This window comes from Lycorma delicatula, chromosome 1 (genome assembly GCF_047948215.1).
Source record: "Lycorma delicatula isolate Av1 chromosome 1, ASM4794821v1, whole genome shotgun sequence".
Classification (NCBI taxonomy): Eukaryota; Metazoa; Arthropoda; class Insecta; order Hemiptera; family Fulgoridae; genus Lycorma; species Lycorma delicatula.
In genome coordinates this window covers 396,689,000-396,709,090 of record NC_134455.1, presented here as the reverse complement: position 1 = coordinate 396,709,090, position 20,091 = coordinate 396,689,000, and the positions used below count along the sequence as shown (strand labels likewise).

At 32.6% G+C, this 20,091-nt stretch overlaps 1 protein-coding gene and 1 long non-coding RNA gene across 2 annotated transcripts in view; one reads left to right on the top strand and one right to left on the bottom strand.

Annotated features, from left to right (window-relative positions):
* LOC142317390 (uncharacterized) overlaps positions 1–19,670 on the bottom strand; it is an 80,448-nt gene extending 60,778 nt beyond the window's left edge. Inside the window, exon 1 of the long non-coding RNA XR_012754728.1 lies at positions 19,439–19,670. This is a non-coding gene — a long non-coding RNA (uncharacterized LOC142317390). The remainder of the gene's footprint in view (positions 1–19,438) is intronic.
* Positions 1,795–11,136, top strand: LOC142318479 (putative RNA 3'-terminal phosphate cyclase-like protein). The gene is made up of 2 exons (XM_075355063.1): positions 1,795–2,103; positions 10,952–11,136. Exons 1-2 carry the CDS (start codon positions 1,965–1,967, stop codon positions 11,044–11,046), a joined length of 234 nt encoding a protein of 77 aa, XP_075211178.1. The 5' UTR covers positions 1,795–1,964; the 3' UTR covers positions 11,047–11,136.
* Positions 19,671–20,091: the final 421 nt, after the last annotated feature.

Sequence of the window (20,091 nt, the reverse complement as noted above, 5' to 3'; positions counted from 1 at the left end):
CTGCTATAGCATCATAGACGTGAGGTGTGAGATTATTACGGATAGGCCTCGTGGTCTTTTCCGTAGAGCTGTTGGACAGAGTCTCGGTCATTGACGATATGACGCGTTCGACCGTGTCGTCGATTTCCTTCGGTGTGGTCAGGAGTTCAGGATGCGCTGGCCTGTAATTCCGTAGGAGAGTTTCATAGAACCTTTTCCAATTCATTGACCTTCGGAGTATAGTCGGGAGGTCTCGGCCGCCCCCTGCTTGGTCCAACTCCAATAAGACAGGAGAGTGGTCCAAGCTGAGGTCTTCTATCGTTTCAATCATGACCGGAGTTGTTACCGCCTTCATAATTGCGATGTCGAATACATGAGGTCTCGATCTGCCCGTTCGATGAACGAAGGTGGGCACCTCGGGGCCTATGACGACTAACCGGTGTGCTCGTCAGTATAGCAACCTGCCATTTGCAATTCTCAGATTGCTATTCCAAGACTCGTGCTTAGCGTTGAAGTCACCCATGAGTATCATGGGCCCATCCCAATTTTCTAGCACGGCATCTAGATCTGCGTCGGGTACCGCTGAGTTTGGTTTATTATAAGCCGAAATCAGCCGATACACCATGCTTAGATGCTCCACATGTACACAAGTCTGCTCCATCACGTTAGTGTGGAGGTCGACCCGCGTGTGTATATGGCATCTGTGGACTAAAGTAGTGGTTCCGCCGCTGGCAGGACGTCCGGGTCGTATTGGCCTATCCGTTCTATACGTAAAGTAATTCCGAATGGTCAGTTGTTTGTTCGCGTTCAGACACGTCTCAGACAATCACGTCGATTAGTAGATTCTCAGCCAGACGGCAAAGTTCTGCCGTCTTGCCTACTACTGAATTGGCGTTCCACTGTAGCAGTCTGAGAGTTTGCCTAACCGTTTCCCTTCCGTCCCTTGTCGTTAGCTTTTTAACTGAAATTGTCTCGTAACTGAGCGAGGTCAGCTCCTCTTTTACTTCTTCGGGATGCCCCGGATAACCACTTTGAGCTCGCTATCTTTTGGGAGCTGGAAGGAGTGAATGGCGACTCCCTCGGAATTCAGAAAACTCTACACTTCTCTGAAGTCGCCTTCGCTGCTTAGCTGCAGCCTTACAAAGAGCCTGATACTTTTGGCTGACAGGCGTCCTCTTATAATGGCGGAGATTGCTCTCGCCAGCGTTGGCCACTCCTTAAGGCAGTCCAACATGTTTGTTTATAACACCAACAAACACTCCCTTGGTAGTATAAACAATATAGTCAAATAAATCGTAAAAACTGTTTATGAAGCCAACAAACTCAAGAAAGCTTAAAGACTAAAATGTAGGTTTAGCACCTATAGTGTAAAAATTATGTTTGTCTGACCATTGTTACCATCTTTATTTCTTTCTACTGGCCCAGTTTAAAAACAATTGAGCTATGACCGTATAAGAAATAACAATTAGTACCGCGTGAAAATGTCATGCCATGCCATGCCTGACCGTAATTCGGACATCGACGTGCTACATATTTATTTTAACGAAGACGATATAGATGAAATTATTGTGAACCTTGCAAGGAAAGAAATCAGCTGATCCGGAAGCTTGAACGATGAACTACAACTTATTTTGTATTTTAGAAGAGATTTGGAGGCCTTACTAATAGTATTTTGAGATACAAATAATTTAAGTAGAAATAAGTGCCAAGAAAAATATAGATTGAGTAGAGTGAGTGAACGAACCAACAAATTGTTACCATTCACTAAGATTGCCATCCTTTATACCGTTCATTCGTGTACGAATTATCAAATAAAGGTTATGTGTACCATTACACGTGAATTCAATGTGTATATTTTATCAAGTTATGACATTTATTGAGATGGATTAACTTGCAGTTCTGTATTTTGATTACTGTTTAATTAGTAGATAATTCTGTGGATCTTTCCAGATTTTTGCTGTTTTTACAGAACTGATTATTTAACTATGGCAGCGGATAATTCAGATGTTCTGTGCTTTAAGGGCAGCAATTACATGCGACAGCGACTCTTATTATCGGTTGTCAGTGGTAAGGCTATCAGAATTACTGATATAAGAACTCCGGATGATGAACCTGGTTTAAAAGGTAAGATTTGAGTAGCTTTTAAGTATAAAATTCGAATTTTTTCTAAAGGTAGTGTTAAGACTAAAAATGCTTAACTTTCGTCAAGAAAGTCGAGCGTTAATTACCTTTTTTGTCAACTGATTTAATTTACTTCGTAAGGTCAAAACTTGTGAGGTAAGAATACAGTGTAAAAATCTACCCTTGTGTATAATACTAAGTCTGGCATGTATGTATATATATTCAAGCCTAGATGAAGTTAGTCTTTCTACCACACAGATCGGGGTTGTATTTATTAAATGACTTATTTATTATATGCTATTACTTAAATTATAATTTATTGAAGCTTATATGTCAAATATACAGGATTTTTTAAAAAAATATACAAAGATTTATTAGAAAATTAATAAGAAAATGAAAAAAACATTTGTTCTGTATGTGTCTCTTAAGTCTTGTCACACAGTTGAAGTTGTTATACGATATGGTTTCAAAATCATGAAGAATCTTAAGGCAAGAACTATATTTACATCACTTTGCTGTAATAACTTATGTATAGGTTTTTTCAGATTGGTAGAAATTTTTCTTTGAATATTGGCTATGGCCGTACACCATTTTTAACCATATTCTGCTATAAGCTTTCACTGTAACAACCGTTTCCTCGATTGAATAAGGTATTTTAGATATACACAACTGCAAAGAACAGAACTACTATATTTAATCATGAACAGTTATGCTGACAACATTAGAAAAAAGTAGTAACAAACAACCAATAGTAGTAGCAGGATTAAAGGTGATACTCAAATAACTGCAGTTTGAGCTGGCTTAGTTCAGTTTTCAGTTGTTCACTTGGTATAATATCAGTGTTGATGGAAGTTTGTGCATCTTATCACTGGACAGTGCTTTCTGTATTTAAATTCTTTAAACTTTTATCTTTTGTAAATACTATTGAATTTTTGTAATGATCTTCTTTCAAAATATGAAATAAATTTACTGCGACTCTTAGATAAAATGTCAAATGGAACGTGGCTAGAAGTTAATGAGACTGGTACAGCATTTTCTTTTACACCAGGATCTTTGATTGGTGGTTCTCTTATTCATGAATGTTGTCGACTACGTGGTACAGGTTATTATTTCGAAGTAATTTTAGCATTAGCACCTTTTTGTAAAAAATCTCTCAATATTACACTTAGAGGGGTTACTAATAATCAAGTAAGTTTATTTTTTAAGATATTTCTATATATTTATATATATATATTACTTTACTGAAATTAATCTTTTTTAAGATTTATGTTATTTCTCTGTACTGTTAAATTATATTTAAATTCTATTAAATAAAAGATATGTCTTATCTCAATATTCTGTACTAGGTTAATCTTGAAGAATCTTGTAAAGCTGCATGAAACCAGTCAAATGATTGAATTCATATTATTCAAGTAGGCAAGTTTTAGAATATTTAAAACAAATTGTTACAGGCTAAAGATATAAATGGGTTAATTAAATGAAAGAGTTGGGACTAGAAAGAGAATCTTGTAAAGCTGCATGAAACCAGTCAAATGATTGAATTCATATTATTCAAGTAGACAAGTTTTAGAATTTTTAAAACAAATTGTTACAGGCTAAAGATATAAATGGGTTAATTAAATGAAAGAGTTGGGACTAGAAAGAGAATCTTGTAAAGCTGCATGAAACCAGTCAAATGATTGAATTAATATTATTCAAGTAGGCAAGTTTTAGAATATTTAAAACAAATTGTTACAGGCTAAAGATATAAATGGGTTAATTAAATGAAAGAGTTGGGACTAGAAAGAGAATCTTGTAAAGCTGCATGAAACCAGTCAAATGATTGAATTCATATTATTCAAGTAGACAAGTTTTAGAATTTTTAAAACAAATTGTTACAGGCTAAAGATATAAATGGGTTAATTAAATGAAAGAGTTGGGGCTAGAAAGCGAATCTTGTAAAGCTGCATGAAACCTGTCAAATGATTGAATTCATATTATTCAAGTAGGCAAGTTTTAGAATATTTAAAACAAATTGTTACAGGCTAAAGATATAAATGGGTTAACTAAATGAAAGAGTTGGGACTAGAAAGAGAATCTTGTAAAGCTGCATGAAACCAGTCAAATGATTGAATTCATATTATTCAAGTAGACAAGTTTTAGAATTTTTAAAACAAATTGTTACAGGCTAAAGATATAAATGGGTTAATTAAATGAAAGAGTTGGGGCTAGAAAGCGAATCTTGTAAAGCTGCATGAAACCTGTCAAATGATTGAATTCATATTATTCAAGTAGGCAAGTTTTAGAATATTTAAAACAAATTGTTACAGGCTAAAGATATAAATGGGTTAATTAAATGAAAGAGTTGGGACTAGAAAGAGAATCTTGTAAAGCTGCATGAAACCAGTCAAATGATTGAATTCATATTATTCAAGTAGGCAAGTTTTAGAATATTTAAAACAAATTGTTACAGGCTAAAGATATAAATGGGTTAACTAAATGAAAGAGTTGGGACTAGAAAGAGAATCTTGTAAAGCTGCATGAAACCAGTCAAATGATTGAATTCATATTATTCAAGTAGACAAGTTTTAGAATTTTTAAAACAAATTGTTACAGGCTAAAGATATAAATGGGTTATTTAAATGAAAGAGTTGGGACTAGAAAGAGAATCTTGTAAAGATGCATGAAACCAGTCAAATGATTGAATTCATATTATTCAAGTAGACAAGTTTTAGAATTTTTAAAACAAATTGTTACAGGCTAAAGATATAAATGGGTTAATTAAATGAAAGAGTTGGGGCTAGAAAGCGAATCTTGTAAAGCTGCATGAAACCTGTCAAATGATTGAATTCATATTATTCAAGTAGGCAAGTTTTAGAATATTTAAAACAAATTGTTACAGGCTAAAGATATAAATGGGTTAACTAAATGAAAGAGTTGGGACTAGAAAGAGAATCTTGTAAAGCTGCATGAAACCAGTCAAATGATTGAATTCATATTATTCAAGTAGACAAGTTTTAGAATTTTTAAAACAAATTGTTACAGGCTAAAGATATAAATGGGTTAATTAAATGAAAGAGTTGGGGCTAGAAAGCGAATCTTGTAAAGCTGCATGAAACCTGTCAAATGATTGAATTCATATTATTCAAGTAGGCAAGTTTTAGAATATTTAAAACAAATTGTTACAGGCTAAAGATATAAATGGGTTAATTAAATGAAAGAGTTGGGACTAGAAAGAGAATCTTGTAAAGCTGCATGAAACCAGTCAAATGATTGAATTCATATTATTCAAGTAGGCAAGTTTTAGAATATTTAAAACAAATTGTTGGTAGGCTGGAAATTTAAAAAGAGAAATGGATAGGATAAATGTGGGTGTAGTAGGAATTAGTGAGGTTCGGTGGTAAGAGGAAGGCGACTTTTGGTCAGGTGATTTTAGAATAATAAACTCAGCTTCAAATAATGGGCAGGCAGGAGTAGGTTTCATAATGAACAAGAAGATAGGGAAGAGAGTAGAATATTTCAAAACGCATAGCAATAGAATCATTGTAATAAGGATAAAATCAAAACCTAAACCGACGATTGTTAACGTCTATATGCCTACAAGCGCCCATGATGATGATGACGTAGAGTGTGTATACGAAGAGATTGATGAAGCAATTAAACACGTAAAAGAAGATGAAAATTTAATAATAGTTGGAGATTGGAATGCAAGCATTGGAGAAGGCAAGGAAGGAAATATAGTGGGTGAATACGGGCTGGGCAAAAGGAATGAAAGAGGGGACAGACTTATAGAGTTTTGCACAAAGTATAATTTAGTAATTGCCAACACCCAATTTAAAAATCATATTAGAAGAATATACACTTGGAAAAAGCCAGGCGATACTGCAAGGCATCAGATAGATTATATCATGTTTAAGCAAAGATTTATGAATCAACTCGTTGACTCAAAACTTACCCTGAATCAGACATTGATAGCGACCATAATTTGGTGATAATGAAATATAGATTGGGAGTTAAAAACCTGAAGAAAAGGTGTCAGATGAATCGGTGGAATTTAGAGAAGCTTGAGGAAGAGGAGGTAAAGAAGATTTTTGAGGAGGACATTGCAAGAGGTCTAAATAAAAAAGATAAGGTAGAAAATGTAGAAGAAGAATGGGAGAATGTTAAAAAGGAAATTATTAAATCAGCAGAAGCGAACTTAGGCGAAACAAAGAGAACTGGTAGAAAACCTTGGGTTTCAGACAATATATTGCAGCTGATGGATGAACGTAGAAAATATAAGAATGCTAGTGATGAAGAAAGTAAAAGGAACTACCGACAATTAAGAAAAGCTATAAACAGGAAGTGCAAACTAGCGATAGAAGAGTGGATTAAAGAAAAGTGTTCAGAAGTGGAAAGAGAAATGAGCATTGGTAAAATAGACGGAGCATACAGGAAAGTTAAGGAAAATTTTGGGGTACATAAATTAAAATCTAATAATGTGTTAAACAAAGATGGTACACCAAAATGTAATACGAAAGGTAAAGTCGATAGATGGGTGGAATATATTGAAGAGTTATACGGAGGAAATGAATTAGAAAATGGTGTTATAGAGGAAGAAGAGGAAGTTGAGGAGGATGAAATGCGAGAAACAATACTGAGATCTGAATTTAAGAGAGCATTAAAAGATTTAAATGGCAGAAAGGCTCCTGGAATAGACAGAATACCTGTAGAATTACTGCGCAGTGCAGGTGAGGAAGCGATTGATAGATTATACAAGCTGGTGTGTAATATTTATGAAAAAGGGGAAGCTCTGTCAGACTTCAAAAAAAGTGTTATAGTCATGATACCAGAGAAAGCAGGGGCAGATAAATGTGAAGAATACAGAACAATTAGTTTAACTAGTCATGCATAAAAAATCTTAACTAGAATTCTATACAGAAGAATTGAGAGGAGAGTGGAAGAAGTGTTAGGAGAAGACCAATTTGGTTTCAGGAAAAGTATAGAAAGCAATTGTAGGCCTCAGATTAATAGTAGAAGAAAGATTAAAGAAAAACAAACCAACATACTTGGCGTTTATAGACCTAGAAAAGGCATTCGATAACGTAGACTGGAATAAAATGTTCAGCATTTGAAAAAAATTAGGGTTCAAATACAGAGATATAAAAGAATAATTGCTAACATGTACAGGAACCAAACCGCAACAGTAATAATTGAAGAACATAAGAAAGAAGCCGTAATAAGAAAGGGAGTCCGACAAGGATGTTCCCTATCCCCGTTACTTTTTAATCTTTACATGGAACTAGCAGTTAATGATGTTAAAGAACAATTTAGATTCTGAGTAACAGTACTAGGTGAAAAGATAAAGATGCTACGATTTGCTGATGATATAGTAATTCTAGCCGAGAGTAAAAAGGATTTAGAAGAAACAATGAATGGCATAGATGAAGTCCTACGCAAGAACTATCGCATGAAAATAAACAAATACAAAACAAAAGTAATGAAATGTATTAGAAATAACAAAGATGGACCACTGAATGTGAAAATAGGAGGAGAAAAGATTATGGAGGTAGAAGAATTTTGTTATTTGGGAAGTAGAATTACTAAAGATGGACGAAGCAGGAGCGATATAAAATGCCGAATAGCACAAGCGAAACGAGCCTTCAATCAGAAATATAATTTGTTAACATCAAAAATTAATTTAAATGTCAGGAAAAAATTTTTGAAAGTATATGTTTGGAGTATCGCTTTATATGGAAGTGAAGCTTGGACAATCGAAGTATCTTAGAAGAAAAGATTAGAAGCTTTTGAAATGTGGTGCTACAGGAGAATGTTAAAAATTAGATGGGTGGATAAAGTGACAAATGAAGAGGCAAATAGATGAAGAAAGAAGCATTTGGAAAAATATAGTTAAAAGAAGAGACAGACTTATAGGCCATATACTAAGGCATCCTGGAATAATCGCTTTAATATTGGAAGGACAGGTAGAAGGAAAAAATTGTGTAGGCAGGCCACATTTGGAATACGTTAAACAAATTGTTAGGGATGTAGGATGTAGGGGGTATACTGAAATGAAACGACTAGCACTAGATAAGGAATCTTGTAGAGCTGCATCAAACCAGTCAAATGACTGAAGACAAAAAAAAAAAACTAATAATATTATAATAATTTTAAATCTGGTTAAATTTTTACAAAATTTTCAAGTAATTTCACCTAAAACAATGGAAGATCAATGTTCCACAGGAATTTATGTGAATGAAGAGTGCCAAAAAACAGTGTTTAGTACAGTGCCAAAAGAACTCATTAAAATTTGTGAATTTAATGATGAAAAACCAACTTATTTTTTAACGTGTTAATTCAGGTGTCACTAGTGTTTGTAATATCATGAAAAAAAGCTTAAAATAATATTAGAGCAAGCTTTTAAAGAACACATTTTTCCAAATTTAAATTTAGTTCCTGGAAAGTCTCTTTGTGTTAACTGTTTCAAAAGTATTTTTTCTCAGCAGAACAAAGAACTACATGAATGACAAGACCAAGAGCAATTCAATCCCTCACATTACAATATTGTACAATTGCATGCTGTTTGTAGCATTTTGAGTGTATCACCTCCATCAAAATTGAAAAAATGAAGCTTGGATAATCAAAGGCCATGAGCATTCAAATTTAAAATAAGTAAGTTATCTGAAATATTAAACAAGAATCTTGAATTGTTTTGACTCAAAAGTTTTTGAAAATGAAAATCCAGCTCAATCTTCATCACATGAATATGATCTTATTTTAAAACTAAAAAAAAAAGTATTCTGCCATCTAAAGAAGATAAGGTTAAAATTATTAGTTTACTTCCCCAATCTTGGACCAGATCTAAAATAATATCAGAGTTCAATGTGTCTGAGCATTTGGTTAGACTTACTAGAGAGTTAGTTAATGAGCAAGGCATTCTACCAGAATTAGGTAAAAGACAAAAAACAGTAATTAGTAATGACACATTATTTTATGAAGATGACAATAATAGCAGGATGAGTCCTGATAAAAAGGATTGTGTTAGCACGTGTGTTGATGGTGTCAAAGTGCATAAGCAAAAGCGCCTTGTTCTGATAAACTTAAATGAATTGTATGTCTCCTTTAAAAGTGAAAATCCTGAGAAAAAAATTTGAAGATCAAAGTTCTGCAAACTCATCCAAACTGGTGTATCTTGGCTGGTGCGTCCGGGACTCGTACAGTTTTTATCTGCCCTCCCCCCCACCAGAACATCAAACTCATGATTGATGGCCCCAAACTTAATGTTGATTATAAGGACTTAGTAGACAACTTTGTGACAAGGATAACTACAGATGTATGATGAATGTGTGCACCAAATGTCCAGGTAAGCAGGCAGTGTTTGACATGCTCAACTTTTCTGAAGAGCATAATGTGTTGCCAGATACAATAATGTACAAACAGTGGGTAACAGCGGATAGGGCAGAGATGATTATTGTTGTTCAGATCAAAGATGAGTTTTTCAAATCATTAGAAAAATTGAAAACGCTGAAAAATCACAATTTCATGTCAAAATATCAAGCTCTGTTTTTCAAAGAGAAAAAAATCAGAATTATGTGAAGAAGAATGTTTGGTGTTTGTAGACTTTGCAGAAAAGTTTTCACTTTTTGTTCAAGATGTGATACAAAGCTTTCATCGGGTCAACAGCCAAGCCACAGTTTACCCTTTTGTGTTCTGTTTCAAGGAAAATGATGTATTAAAACACAAAAGTGTCTGTATTTTAAGTGATCAGTTGAAGCACGATACAGCAACATTTTATTGCTTTAAAAAATTTTTAACAGACGATATCAAGGAAGTACACATCAAAACATTAAAAAACACCTATTTTACTGATAGTGCTTCAAGTCAGTATAAAAATAAAAAGAATTTTGCTAATTTGTGCAGTCACAAAAGAGACCTCAACCTTGAAGCTGAATGGCACTTCTTTGGATCATCCCACAGGAAAAACATCTGTGATGATTTGGGAGGAACAACAAAACAAGAGATGTCAAAGGCAAGCCTGCAAAGGCAATTAAACAGTCAGATACTAAATGTTGATAAAATGTATTCATTTTGTAATCACAAGCTGAAAAATTGAGAAATCTGGAACTTTTGTTAATCAGCAACTCTTGACTATACGAATAATACTAATCTAATAGTATGATTAATAAAGTGACTTTTACTCTATCCTAATATTTCATGTAAGATTGTTGAATTAATAATTGTATAAATATTTGATGTTAATAAAAACTAATTTCTCAGCAATTGCTTAAGTGTCCTCTTTATTAAAGAATTGGATTATCGTATCTCATTTTCAAATGAAGTAAGTTTAAATGATCTGCAGAAAAAACTGTGTATATGTAATTTAATAGGTGTACAAGGAAGTCATGTGGCACCTACATCAGATTTTTGTATAAAGGCAAAAGTTATTTAGTGTCATGGCTACTAAAAAATGCTTAACAACAAATTAATGTATTATACATAATTTTTACACGAGAACTCTAGAAGTTACTCTAAAAATTTAGAATTTAACTAGAAATTTATCTACAATCCAGGTTTGTAACTAATGCAGTAATGTTAATGAAATTATTTATAAAAACTGATTTTTCTACATGTTTTTATTCTTTCTTACTCCTTTGCAGTGATCTCTGCTTTATCAGAATGCTTTGTGGAAATTAATTAAAAAAAAAATTAAAATTACAAAGAAGTATGTTACCATTTCTTTCAGTCACTAATATAAAATGCAGTGAGTGGAAAAGTAAATTTTTATAAACAATATAATCAGCTGCTAGAGTGCAATTTTACTAGGCTATAAAGTTGTAGTTGATCTTGTCATTATCAATTTTCATAATGATTTTTGTGTTTTTTTTATGTTCAGTTTCAGTTTATGTTCAGTTTGCTGGACAGTTAGCAACAGGGCATATACATTTTAAAAGTATAATGAAGACTATTGTAGCTGTCTTCCATCTTTAGGCTTTACCTTTAGTATGGGGGAAGAAAAAATTGAAGGAAGTACAATTTTAGAATGTTTATCTTTGAGCACTCTTAAATAAAGAATCTTAAAACTCCAACTGATGTATTTGGTTTGACAGATCACTACTCATTCATTAGTCCTATAATAATTTTTATTAAAGAAAGTATGTTCTATAATGAGGAAATTACTTTCAAAATTAGATTGTGGTAAATTCATTATAGGAAAGTCTAGTCTCAGAAATATTTTACTCAAGTTGAGATGGAATTTAGATGGATAAAGCAAAGTAACAGATCATCAAGCTCAATGTAGCCCAGTAGTTTTTATATACGAGATCTATCCGGAAAGTATCTGATCTCATGCTGTAGTTGGTGTAAGAGTTAAGTATGGTCAATAGTGATTTTGAATATGTTTGATCAAAGTACTCTCCCAAAATATCTCTCTTTTTCTTCAAAGTACTCCCCTTTGGAAGCCACAACCTATTGCCAGTGATGTTCCCACTTTTGAAAGCACTCCTTGTATTCTTTCTGAATAGCTAACAGTTACTTCATTGAACTCTTGTTAAATTCCTCTAGGTCATCAAATCTTGTTTCTTTTAGAGAATCTTTCTCGTAAGTTTGTTGTAATCACAAGGAGATAAAGACTGTATTGGAACTGATGATGTTGCAAAATTTCTGTGTTTCATTAGAAATTGCTGAATAAGTTGCAATAAATATGCAGATGCATTGTCGTGATGAAGCAAATTTTGTGATTTGTGCCACTTTTCCATAAATCAGGCTCTTTCTTTCTCACTGTGTCAAGGAATCACTTCAGAAATTTTAAGTGTTACTTTTTGTTCAGAAGCTGACCTTTTCTACCTTCCTTGTCAAAATAAAAAGTAACTGTTGCTTTTTGTGCATTTTTGGCTTATGGCTCTTCTTTTACAAAGATTGGATTTTCGACTCAGATCAAAATGTAAACCTATGACTCGTGCCCCGTAGTGGCCTTTTTGAACATTTCTGGCTTGTTTCTACTACTTCCAAATTGTCTTGAGTGACTTCATTTGATAATTCTTCTGAACTTCTGTCAGTAACAATGGAACAAATTTTACAGCCACATGGTTTGTCCTTATTTCATGGTTCACAATTTCTGAAATTAGTTTTTGGAATTCAGTCTCTCTTAAACACTACTGAACAATTATTTTCATTAATTAAAATTTCAACTTTTCCACATTTTCAGGATTTTTTTTTGTTTTTGCAGGCCTTCCAAAACACGGGGTAATTTTATTTAACTGAAGTTCAATAACTTTTAAATCTCCTAAATTGCTCTTTAATTTGTGTATTACTCATAAATCCATTGGCATAAATTTTATGTATATTAGCCATGGTTTCTGAACAAAAATATCCAGTTTTTATGGCAAAATTTAATAAAGACTTTGTACTTTGTGCATTCTGATCTTATGAAATACAGTGAACACAAATGCTAGTAGCAGTAACACTACAGGATACTACTGCTGACTGAATAATTCAATTGGATACACTGTTTGGTTAGATATTTGTGAGGGTGCAGCCAACATTGAGCATTAGTGTACACATATGGCACTATGATAAAATTACAGCACAAAGTTGGATATTTTCCAAATAGGTCTTGTATGCCTTATATTCATGGTTCACAAGCTCAGAGTAAGAGATGAGTGCATATAATAGAAGATAAGATTTGTATTCTGATTTCTGAAAGTTCGTGATTGATTATTATACATGTAAGTTATGAAGTGGGCTTTATTTTGAGCATGCTGATAATGTTGAAGTGTAATGATTAAGTTAAGGTTATTATAATGAAATGACTTTTAATAATTACTTGTGGTTTCTTGAAAAATGTAAAAACCTTTTTTTAAATCTGCTTTGTTTGGGTGAAAGGTTATTGTAGACAATTTTTGATTGTGCACCCTACCACAATGTTCAAATTTTAAAATTCCCCAATTTTAATATATCCAAATGGAATTGAAAGATTGACTTAAGCAGAAAAATATTCCATGTAGTAAGTTGACATTAAAAAAATTGAGTTTTATTATTTAAATTAGTCAGTAGAGAGCAATATAAAATGTTATACAGTAGATAAAATTTTAAGTGAATATGCTCATTCCATTTGATGGTTCCTCCACACCATCCTAGGCTTATTCATTTAGAAGTTATATGGGCTGAAGTAAAAACCTGGTTTACGATAAATAATACCACTTATAATTTTACGACATGAAAAAATTATTTAATTAAACAATTTTTCCACTATATAGAAAGCTGGAAGAAAACGTGCAAAGAGATGTATATAGGAAAGCTTTAATGTCCTTTTCAATTGAAGTTAATCAGAATAAATCCAACAGCAAAGCTTTTATAAAAAAAATGAATTGGAATTTTTAGTTGAATTACTGAAGATTTCATCAAATTAGATGAATAAACAGCAAATAAAATATCTATTCTAAATTGAATTATTTTTAAAGTTAATTTATTTTAACAAAATTTGCATGAAGATAAATTTTAACAGATTTCAAAAATGGTCCCATATAAATTTTAATGAAATCCAATGATAATATTAGGAAAAATACCAAAACCCCTGATTTTTTTAGTGTATGTTATGCATTATCTGTCTGCGATGTTAGTAAACCAGTTTTGATAGTTTTTTTTTTTTTAATTGAAAGAATATGCTTTCAGAATGGTCTCATATAAATTTTAACCAAATCCGATGATAATCTTAGGAAAAACTAAAAAACTGAACCTCTTGACACCCTTAGCTGCTGACTGCTTGCAGCAGTACTGTGTTTCTCTGTTTCCTGTATGATCAGGATATTAATAACTATCTATATTATCACTGTTTAGTCTCTGTGGAGATATCATGGCATTTCTTTTTCTATTTTACTTCCGTAAACAATCATTCCTTTTTCCTTGGCTACTTTCCTCTAAACTACATTCAAATATTAAATCTACATTTAATATTTATATAAAATGGTAAAAAAGTCTATTATTCCTAATTGCAATATTATTATATATATTTATGTTTATATTTTCTAATAATAAAGATACTAGATACTACTAAAAATTGTGAAATAAAATATTTATAAAAAATAAAACTAAAAACCAACTTCAACAAATAATAGTACTATAAAGTTACTAACAATTATATTTTTATTTATTATTAAATAAAGTATTTACAACAAATAAATATTTTTGAAGTCTGTGCCAGCGAACGCCAGTTAAACAAAATAAAAACCTATGATCTATATAATACAAATCCTACTTCAAACAATGCAAAATTGGTAGTAGAAGTTTTACTACAATAAAATGTACAAAAATATACAACGATAAAATGTGACATACAAAAATATAAGAAAACTTTTCATAAATATTATTACATATATTATTACAAAGTATATATGCCTTAGCGAAATGTGAGGTGTGATCATGAGATGCTCTTTCTTTTATGCTCTTGAGATCCCATTTTACATGTGGAATCCTGTTTAGTTGCCTAGTGGTTGGTTGAGATACTCACTTTACATAACTTTATGTTTAATTTGTGTGTTGGCTGGCGCCAGCTTCAAAAATAGTTATTTGTTGTAAATCATTTTAATTTAGTTAATAAATAAAAGATATAATTATTTGTATTTTTTTAATACTATTATTTGTTGAGGTCGGTTTTTATTTTTATTTTTTATAAATTATTTTATAATAATGTAATACTACGATGATTTATTATTACACAGCATTATTGCTATAGTACAACTGTATTATTTAATGCAGCAATAAAGTACAAACATTATTTTGGAAATATTGACATTGTTATGGTTAGATATGCATTGTATTTATTTTGTAATAATTAAAGTGAAAATAGTAAAATGATATGTCATGCTTTATGCAGTTACAAAATATAAAACCTTTTCTAAAAACTAAACCAAAGTTCTATTTAAAAGTAGTTCTCTAGTTACATCACTACAAGACTTTACCAGTTTATAGTCTGCCTAGTAGACTAATTCACTACTCACCAACTAGGCTGAACATTCATAGATAAAATATACAAGCAAGTATGCTAATACTATATAATATGCTCCTATACTATATAATATTATATACTATATAATATGCTCCTATACTATTTAGATTAAATAATGAATTTTAATTGTACAATTTTATACTTTTTTCTAATGCCTTATCACCATCATGAATAGAGAGTTTTCCATATCATTTATTGTTAATTAAACACATTTTCCACATGTGAAATTGTCACCCACCAATAAATTATATTTAATGCAATTAAATGTTAAGGAAGAAATATCAGATGGCAGAGGATATTTTAACATGCATCTGAAACCTGAACCTGAACTTCTTTTATGATAGATTGGAGTACCATATATATTTTTCTACTTGATGCTTTTTTATTCACAAGAAATATTTGTTTACTTTATTTTATTAATTTAAACATAGGATTGCCTAAAACATGTTTGTAACTATCGAATATCGATAACAATCAGTTGTTGAAAATGCATTTTTTCTAGTTAACTTCAGTTTTCTGGATCTTGCACATAATTACTTCAAAACAGGTAATATATAGAAAATAGTATTGATGGCTCCATTATTGCACAATTCTTTGCAAGCAAGTCCAAAATCAGAATGTACATTCACCAATAATGTGGCTTTTTATTCTAGAATAATAAACAAACATTCAGTAATGGGTTTTTTTTTGGGCTGGACTAATAGTCCATGGAACATGGTGAAGTATTAATAACACACTTCATTGTTAAATTGCCTTCTCATTTTTCCATGTACACATTGCAAAGAAGTAAAATGTATCTAATAAAAATAGATGCTAAATAAATCCATGTGAAATCACAAACAGATCAAAGTACAAGGTTTGATAAAAAAAATATGTGGAATTTTAGTTTTTCTCAAAAAATCTTTTGTTCATCAATTTTGATTTTATCACCTTCAAAATACTCCTTTTAAGGTATACATTTTTGCTAATGCTTTTGCAATTTTTGAGCATCTTTGCAATGGAATTTCTGGTATGGCGTTTAGTTCCTTCAGATGATCTATTCAGTGTTGTCAAAACATCATCTCATGGTTCTTTTCAGCTTGGAAAATAGAAAGAAGTTACAGGGGGCCATGTCTGGCAAATACAGAGGCTGAGGCATCATAACAGTGTTATTTTATTCAATTCATGAACAAGCAATGAAGTGTGAGCAGGTGCATTATCATGACACTTGGCAAAGCACCCTGTTGTCTCATCCCCCTCTCCTCTGCCATGAGACTCTGGGGCAGTATCCTGGTGATGACAAACACAGCCTCGCTGGAAACTGTCCAATAGGCATGTGCGATCTGCAAAGCCAGCATCCGCTGCAAGCCATCCAGGAGCTCCCTGGCCTGCCTAGTACTAAGACCCCCTAGCCCAAACTGGTACCCCGTACAGATAGACCAAGCATGCCACTGAAGCAAGAAGTCTCCTTCTTCTGGTGGATTGATGGATGGACCACCCCAATTCTGCATCAGCTTGGCTAGGGCATTAGCTTCTCCTAGCCTTGTTTACTGTTTCTCAGACATGCTCCTGGAACAACCTTTGATGGTCAAGCCACACTCCAAGGTATTTTACCTTACATGAGGTCAGGACTTCGGTTGCACCGACACGTAATGTGATGGGGTCAAGTTTACATTTCCTAGCCATGACCACTGCCTCAGTCTTCTGCTTTGCAAGCTTCAGTCCCCTCATAGCCAGCTGGTCGTTCACCATACAGATCGCCGTAGTGCCCTGCTTTGTGACTTCCAGTTCTGTTTTGCCGACAACCAGTGCCAGATCACCTTCCAGGTACTTGATGCTCAGCACACCATCATAAGCAATATTCCAGAGCAAAGGGCCGAGTACCGACCCCTGTGTGACACCACATACCACCTCATATGTAACTGACAGCCCCTCCATGCTGGCAACCACAAACTTGTTACTCAAGTACTGGCCAACCAACCCCCTGAGGTACGCACTCACGCCACGCACCTCAAGCTCATCCATAACAACATGCCAGGGCAGGCTATTAAAGGCATTTTCAACGTCTAGGAGGATAACAACCGGTATGCTCCTAGTCTGCCAACTGCATGTGGCAGCCTCATTGACCAGCTACATCACTCAGTCGATAGCATCCACCATGGACCTGCCTATTTGGAACCTGAACTGGTTCACACTTAATCCTACCCGAGCTTCCAACTCAGTTGTCAATCTACCTACAAGGAGGGGCTTGAAAAGTTTGTTGAGCATGCTTAACAAACACAGTGGGTGATATCCAGTAGCATTACCAGATTTGCCCCTTCTCAATCAGAGCCAGCCGGACAACCTTTCATGCTCCTGGCACAAACCTGTTTGACAAGCAGTAATTAAATACATCAATAAGCTTCTCTGGAGCCACCTGAGCCAAAACCTGTACTGCCTCGCTGCTGATTCCATCAAGACCGGGAATCCTCTGTCTGTTGTCACGCTTAGCTGCTACAACAACTTCATCCTGCTTGAACAGAGGAACTACTTCATCCAGAGCAATCTCCCTCCAAGGCACCTGTTCTACCTTGGGGAATAATTTGACTATTGCGTCCACTAGATGCTCCTTAGTCAGAACAGGGAGGAAATGACCAAACTTCTTCATTACTATCTTGTAACTGTTTTATACAGCCTGGAAAATTAAAAAATTCCAACCTCGTATGTGTAATATGAGTTCTAATATTGCACAGGTGATTGTTGGAGGGCTAGGTGATGCTTATTTGCAATGAGGGTTTCTGAAAGTGCTGAGAGAAAGGTTTATTTGTGTGTGAAACAGCAACAGATATGGCAAAGTCATTTTCTATGAGATATCAGCAACACACAAGCGACTGTGGACAATTTCTTTAGCTGCTGACCACATAGTTACATTACTGGAGAACATAAAATTATTACTATATATGGTGTTATCATTTCCTGCCATGTGCATAATTGCAAGAACATAATACCATAAGTATTTTCTGCCTAAAGACCTTTTAACAGATTATTAGAATTATGTGAGTAAACGTAATGTGATAGCTAATTATAAAAGTTGTTTGTTTAATCTTTGAGATCCTCAACTGAAATACATTTTTTCAGTTTGATTACAAAGGTAATTTTATGTATTATAATTAATATTCTTATTTGTTATGAGGTTATTTCAATTTTTTATGGTTTGGTTTATTATAGAATGGTTTTGGTTTAACTAGAAATCTTTGTGAAAATTAAAAATACTGACTGCATAATTGTCTTGCACAAATGAGCAGTCTCGAATTTTTTTCGTTTTCTGTAAGTTTTTTTACAGTCAGTTGTATTATTCGATAACAATTTTCATGTATATTGTATCCATGTTATTTTAGGAAGCCGATCGAGTGACTGCAGAAATGAGGAAAGAGAAGAAGTCCAACACAGTAGGCAGAGATAAAGTAAATTACATGTCACTAATTTCTGCGATAGCCAGTAAAGCAAATGCAGGTTTGTTTTTATAGTTTGTCTTTTAAACACCATCATGAAATGGTGTTTGCCGACAAATTATGTGCAATAATCACGTTTACGTGCGTGGTTATAATTAATCGAATATTAGGTAAAATTAAATAATTGAAAGCCTCCCACATCATTACTCGTTTATGTACCGTTAGCCATGTTCTTTAGCTAACAGATACAAGTGAATTTAAAAAATTGCTTTCATTTATTCATTAGTCTAGTCTTTTTTTAATAAAAAAAATGAAAAAAAATGAAAAAGAAATTAGAACAAACATTTTGGCTAAATTTTTGTCGAAAAAAAATTAATAATAAATCTGACCATGTAACATAAAAACCGACCGTTTTGATCTACAGAACATATCAATGTAAATTTCAAGAAAAGTGAGAAAATATTTGTAAAGTATTTCATATGAATAACAAAGGCAATTTATCTTTCTAAAATAGATAACTAATTTATTAATTACCAAATGTAGACACAGGCAAACGGTTTTGTTGTTAAACAGAAATCTAAATTTTTAAAACAAAAAACAGAACTTCAATAGAATATTGAAACCCGAAATAATTAATAAGTAAAGCACATTTAAATAGAAATAATACGTAAATAAAACGTTTAGTCTACAAAAGATTCAGCAAAACCCCTCTTATAGTGTATCGGTACTTACTTGAAAGCAAATTATTTTAGTTACATATTTTTATAAAGTAATCTGTACTTAATTTTAATTAAAATAACAAGAATAAAAATATATTTGGCTAACCTAAAAATAATCATTTTTGCCAAAATAAAATGTTTAGTTCATTAAACTCCCAAATTCCTCCAATATGTTAACCAATATAATCACATTATTTAATTGTGTACTAATTTCTTATTACAAAATATTATAATTTGAAAGAACTTACCTCATTTACACGTAGAATTATTTTCTATACGGTTGTCAGATTCACGTAAAATATATTTAAATATACTGAATTCTCTAAATACAAATAATCAAATAAACAAAATTTGATAACGCTTTTAAAAACAACTACAAATCGTGAAGAAACAAACTTTATTTACTGTATGACAACGTTAATCTTTAATAACACTTTTAATATATTAATCACTTTTAATAGATTAATATCAGAAAGAAAATGTTAGATAATATTATTATGTAAGATTTTTTGATTTTTTTACATCGCTGAATATAATGGAAACAGCTAATAATATTATAATCAATTATAATTTTTCATCAACGTAACACACATTTTGATCTACGTAGTTGTTTTGATGAATTTCGACGCGAACCAAGGAGAGAACGTGAGAGTCAAATGCATTCACATCTCTCTCCCCCCTCTCTCAGTCAACGTACGTACAAACTAACCGCAGTAGTAATATTTTTCCTTCCTTCTATTGTTCAGAAGCCATGTTTTTTTTATATTGTTAGGTTATTTTTACTTTTAATAAATTGAATCTCGTGTATTAAAAGTGATTAAATACGATGACTGAAGTTTCGAATTTTTTTTTAAAATATTTTTTGCCCAGATAAATTTTTTTTGTGTGTTGTGACAGAGCT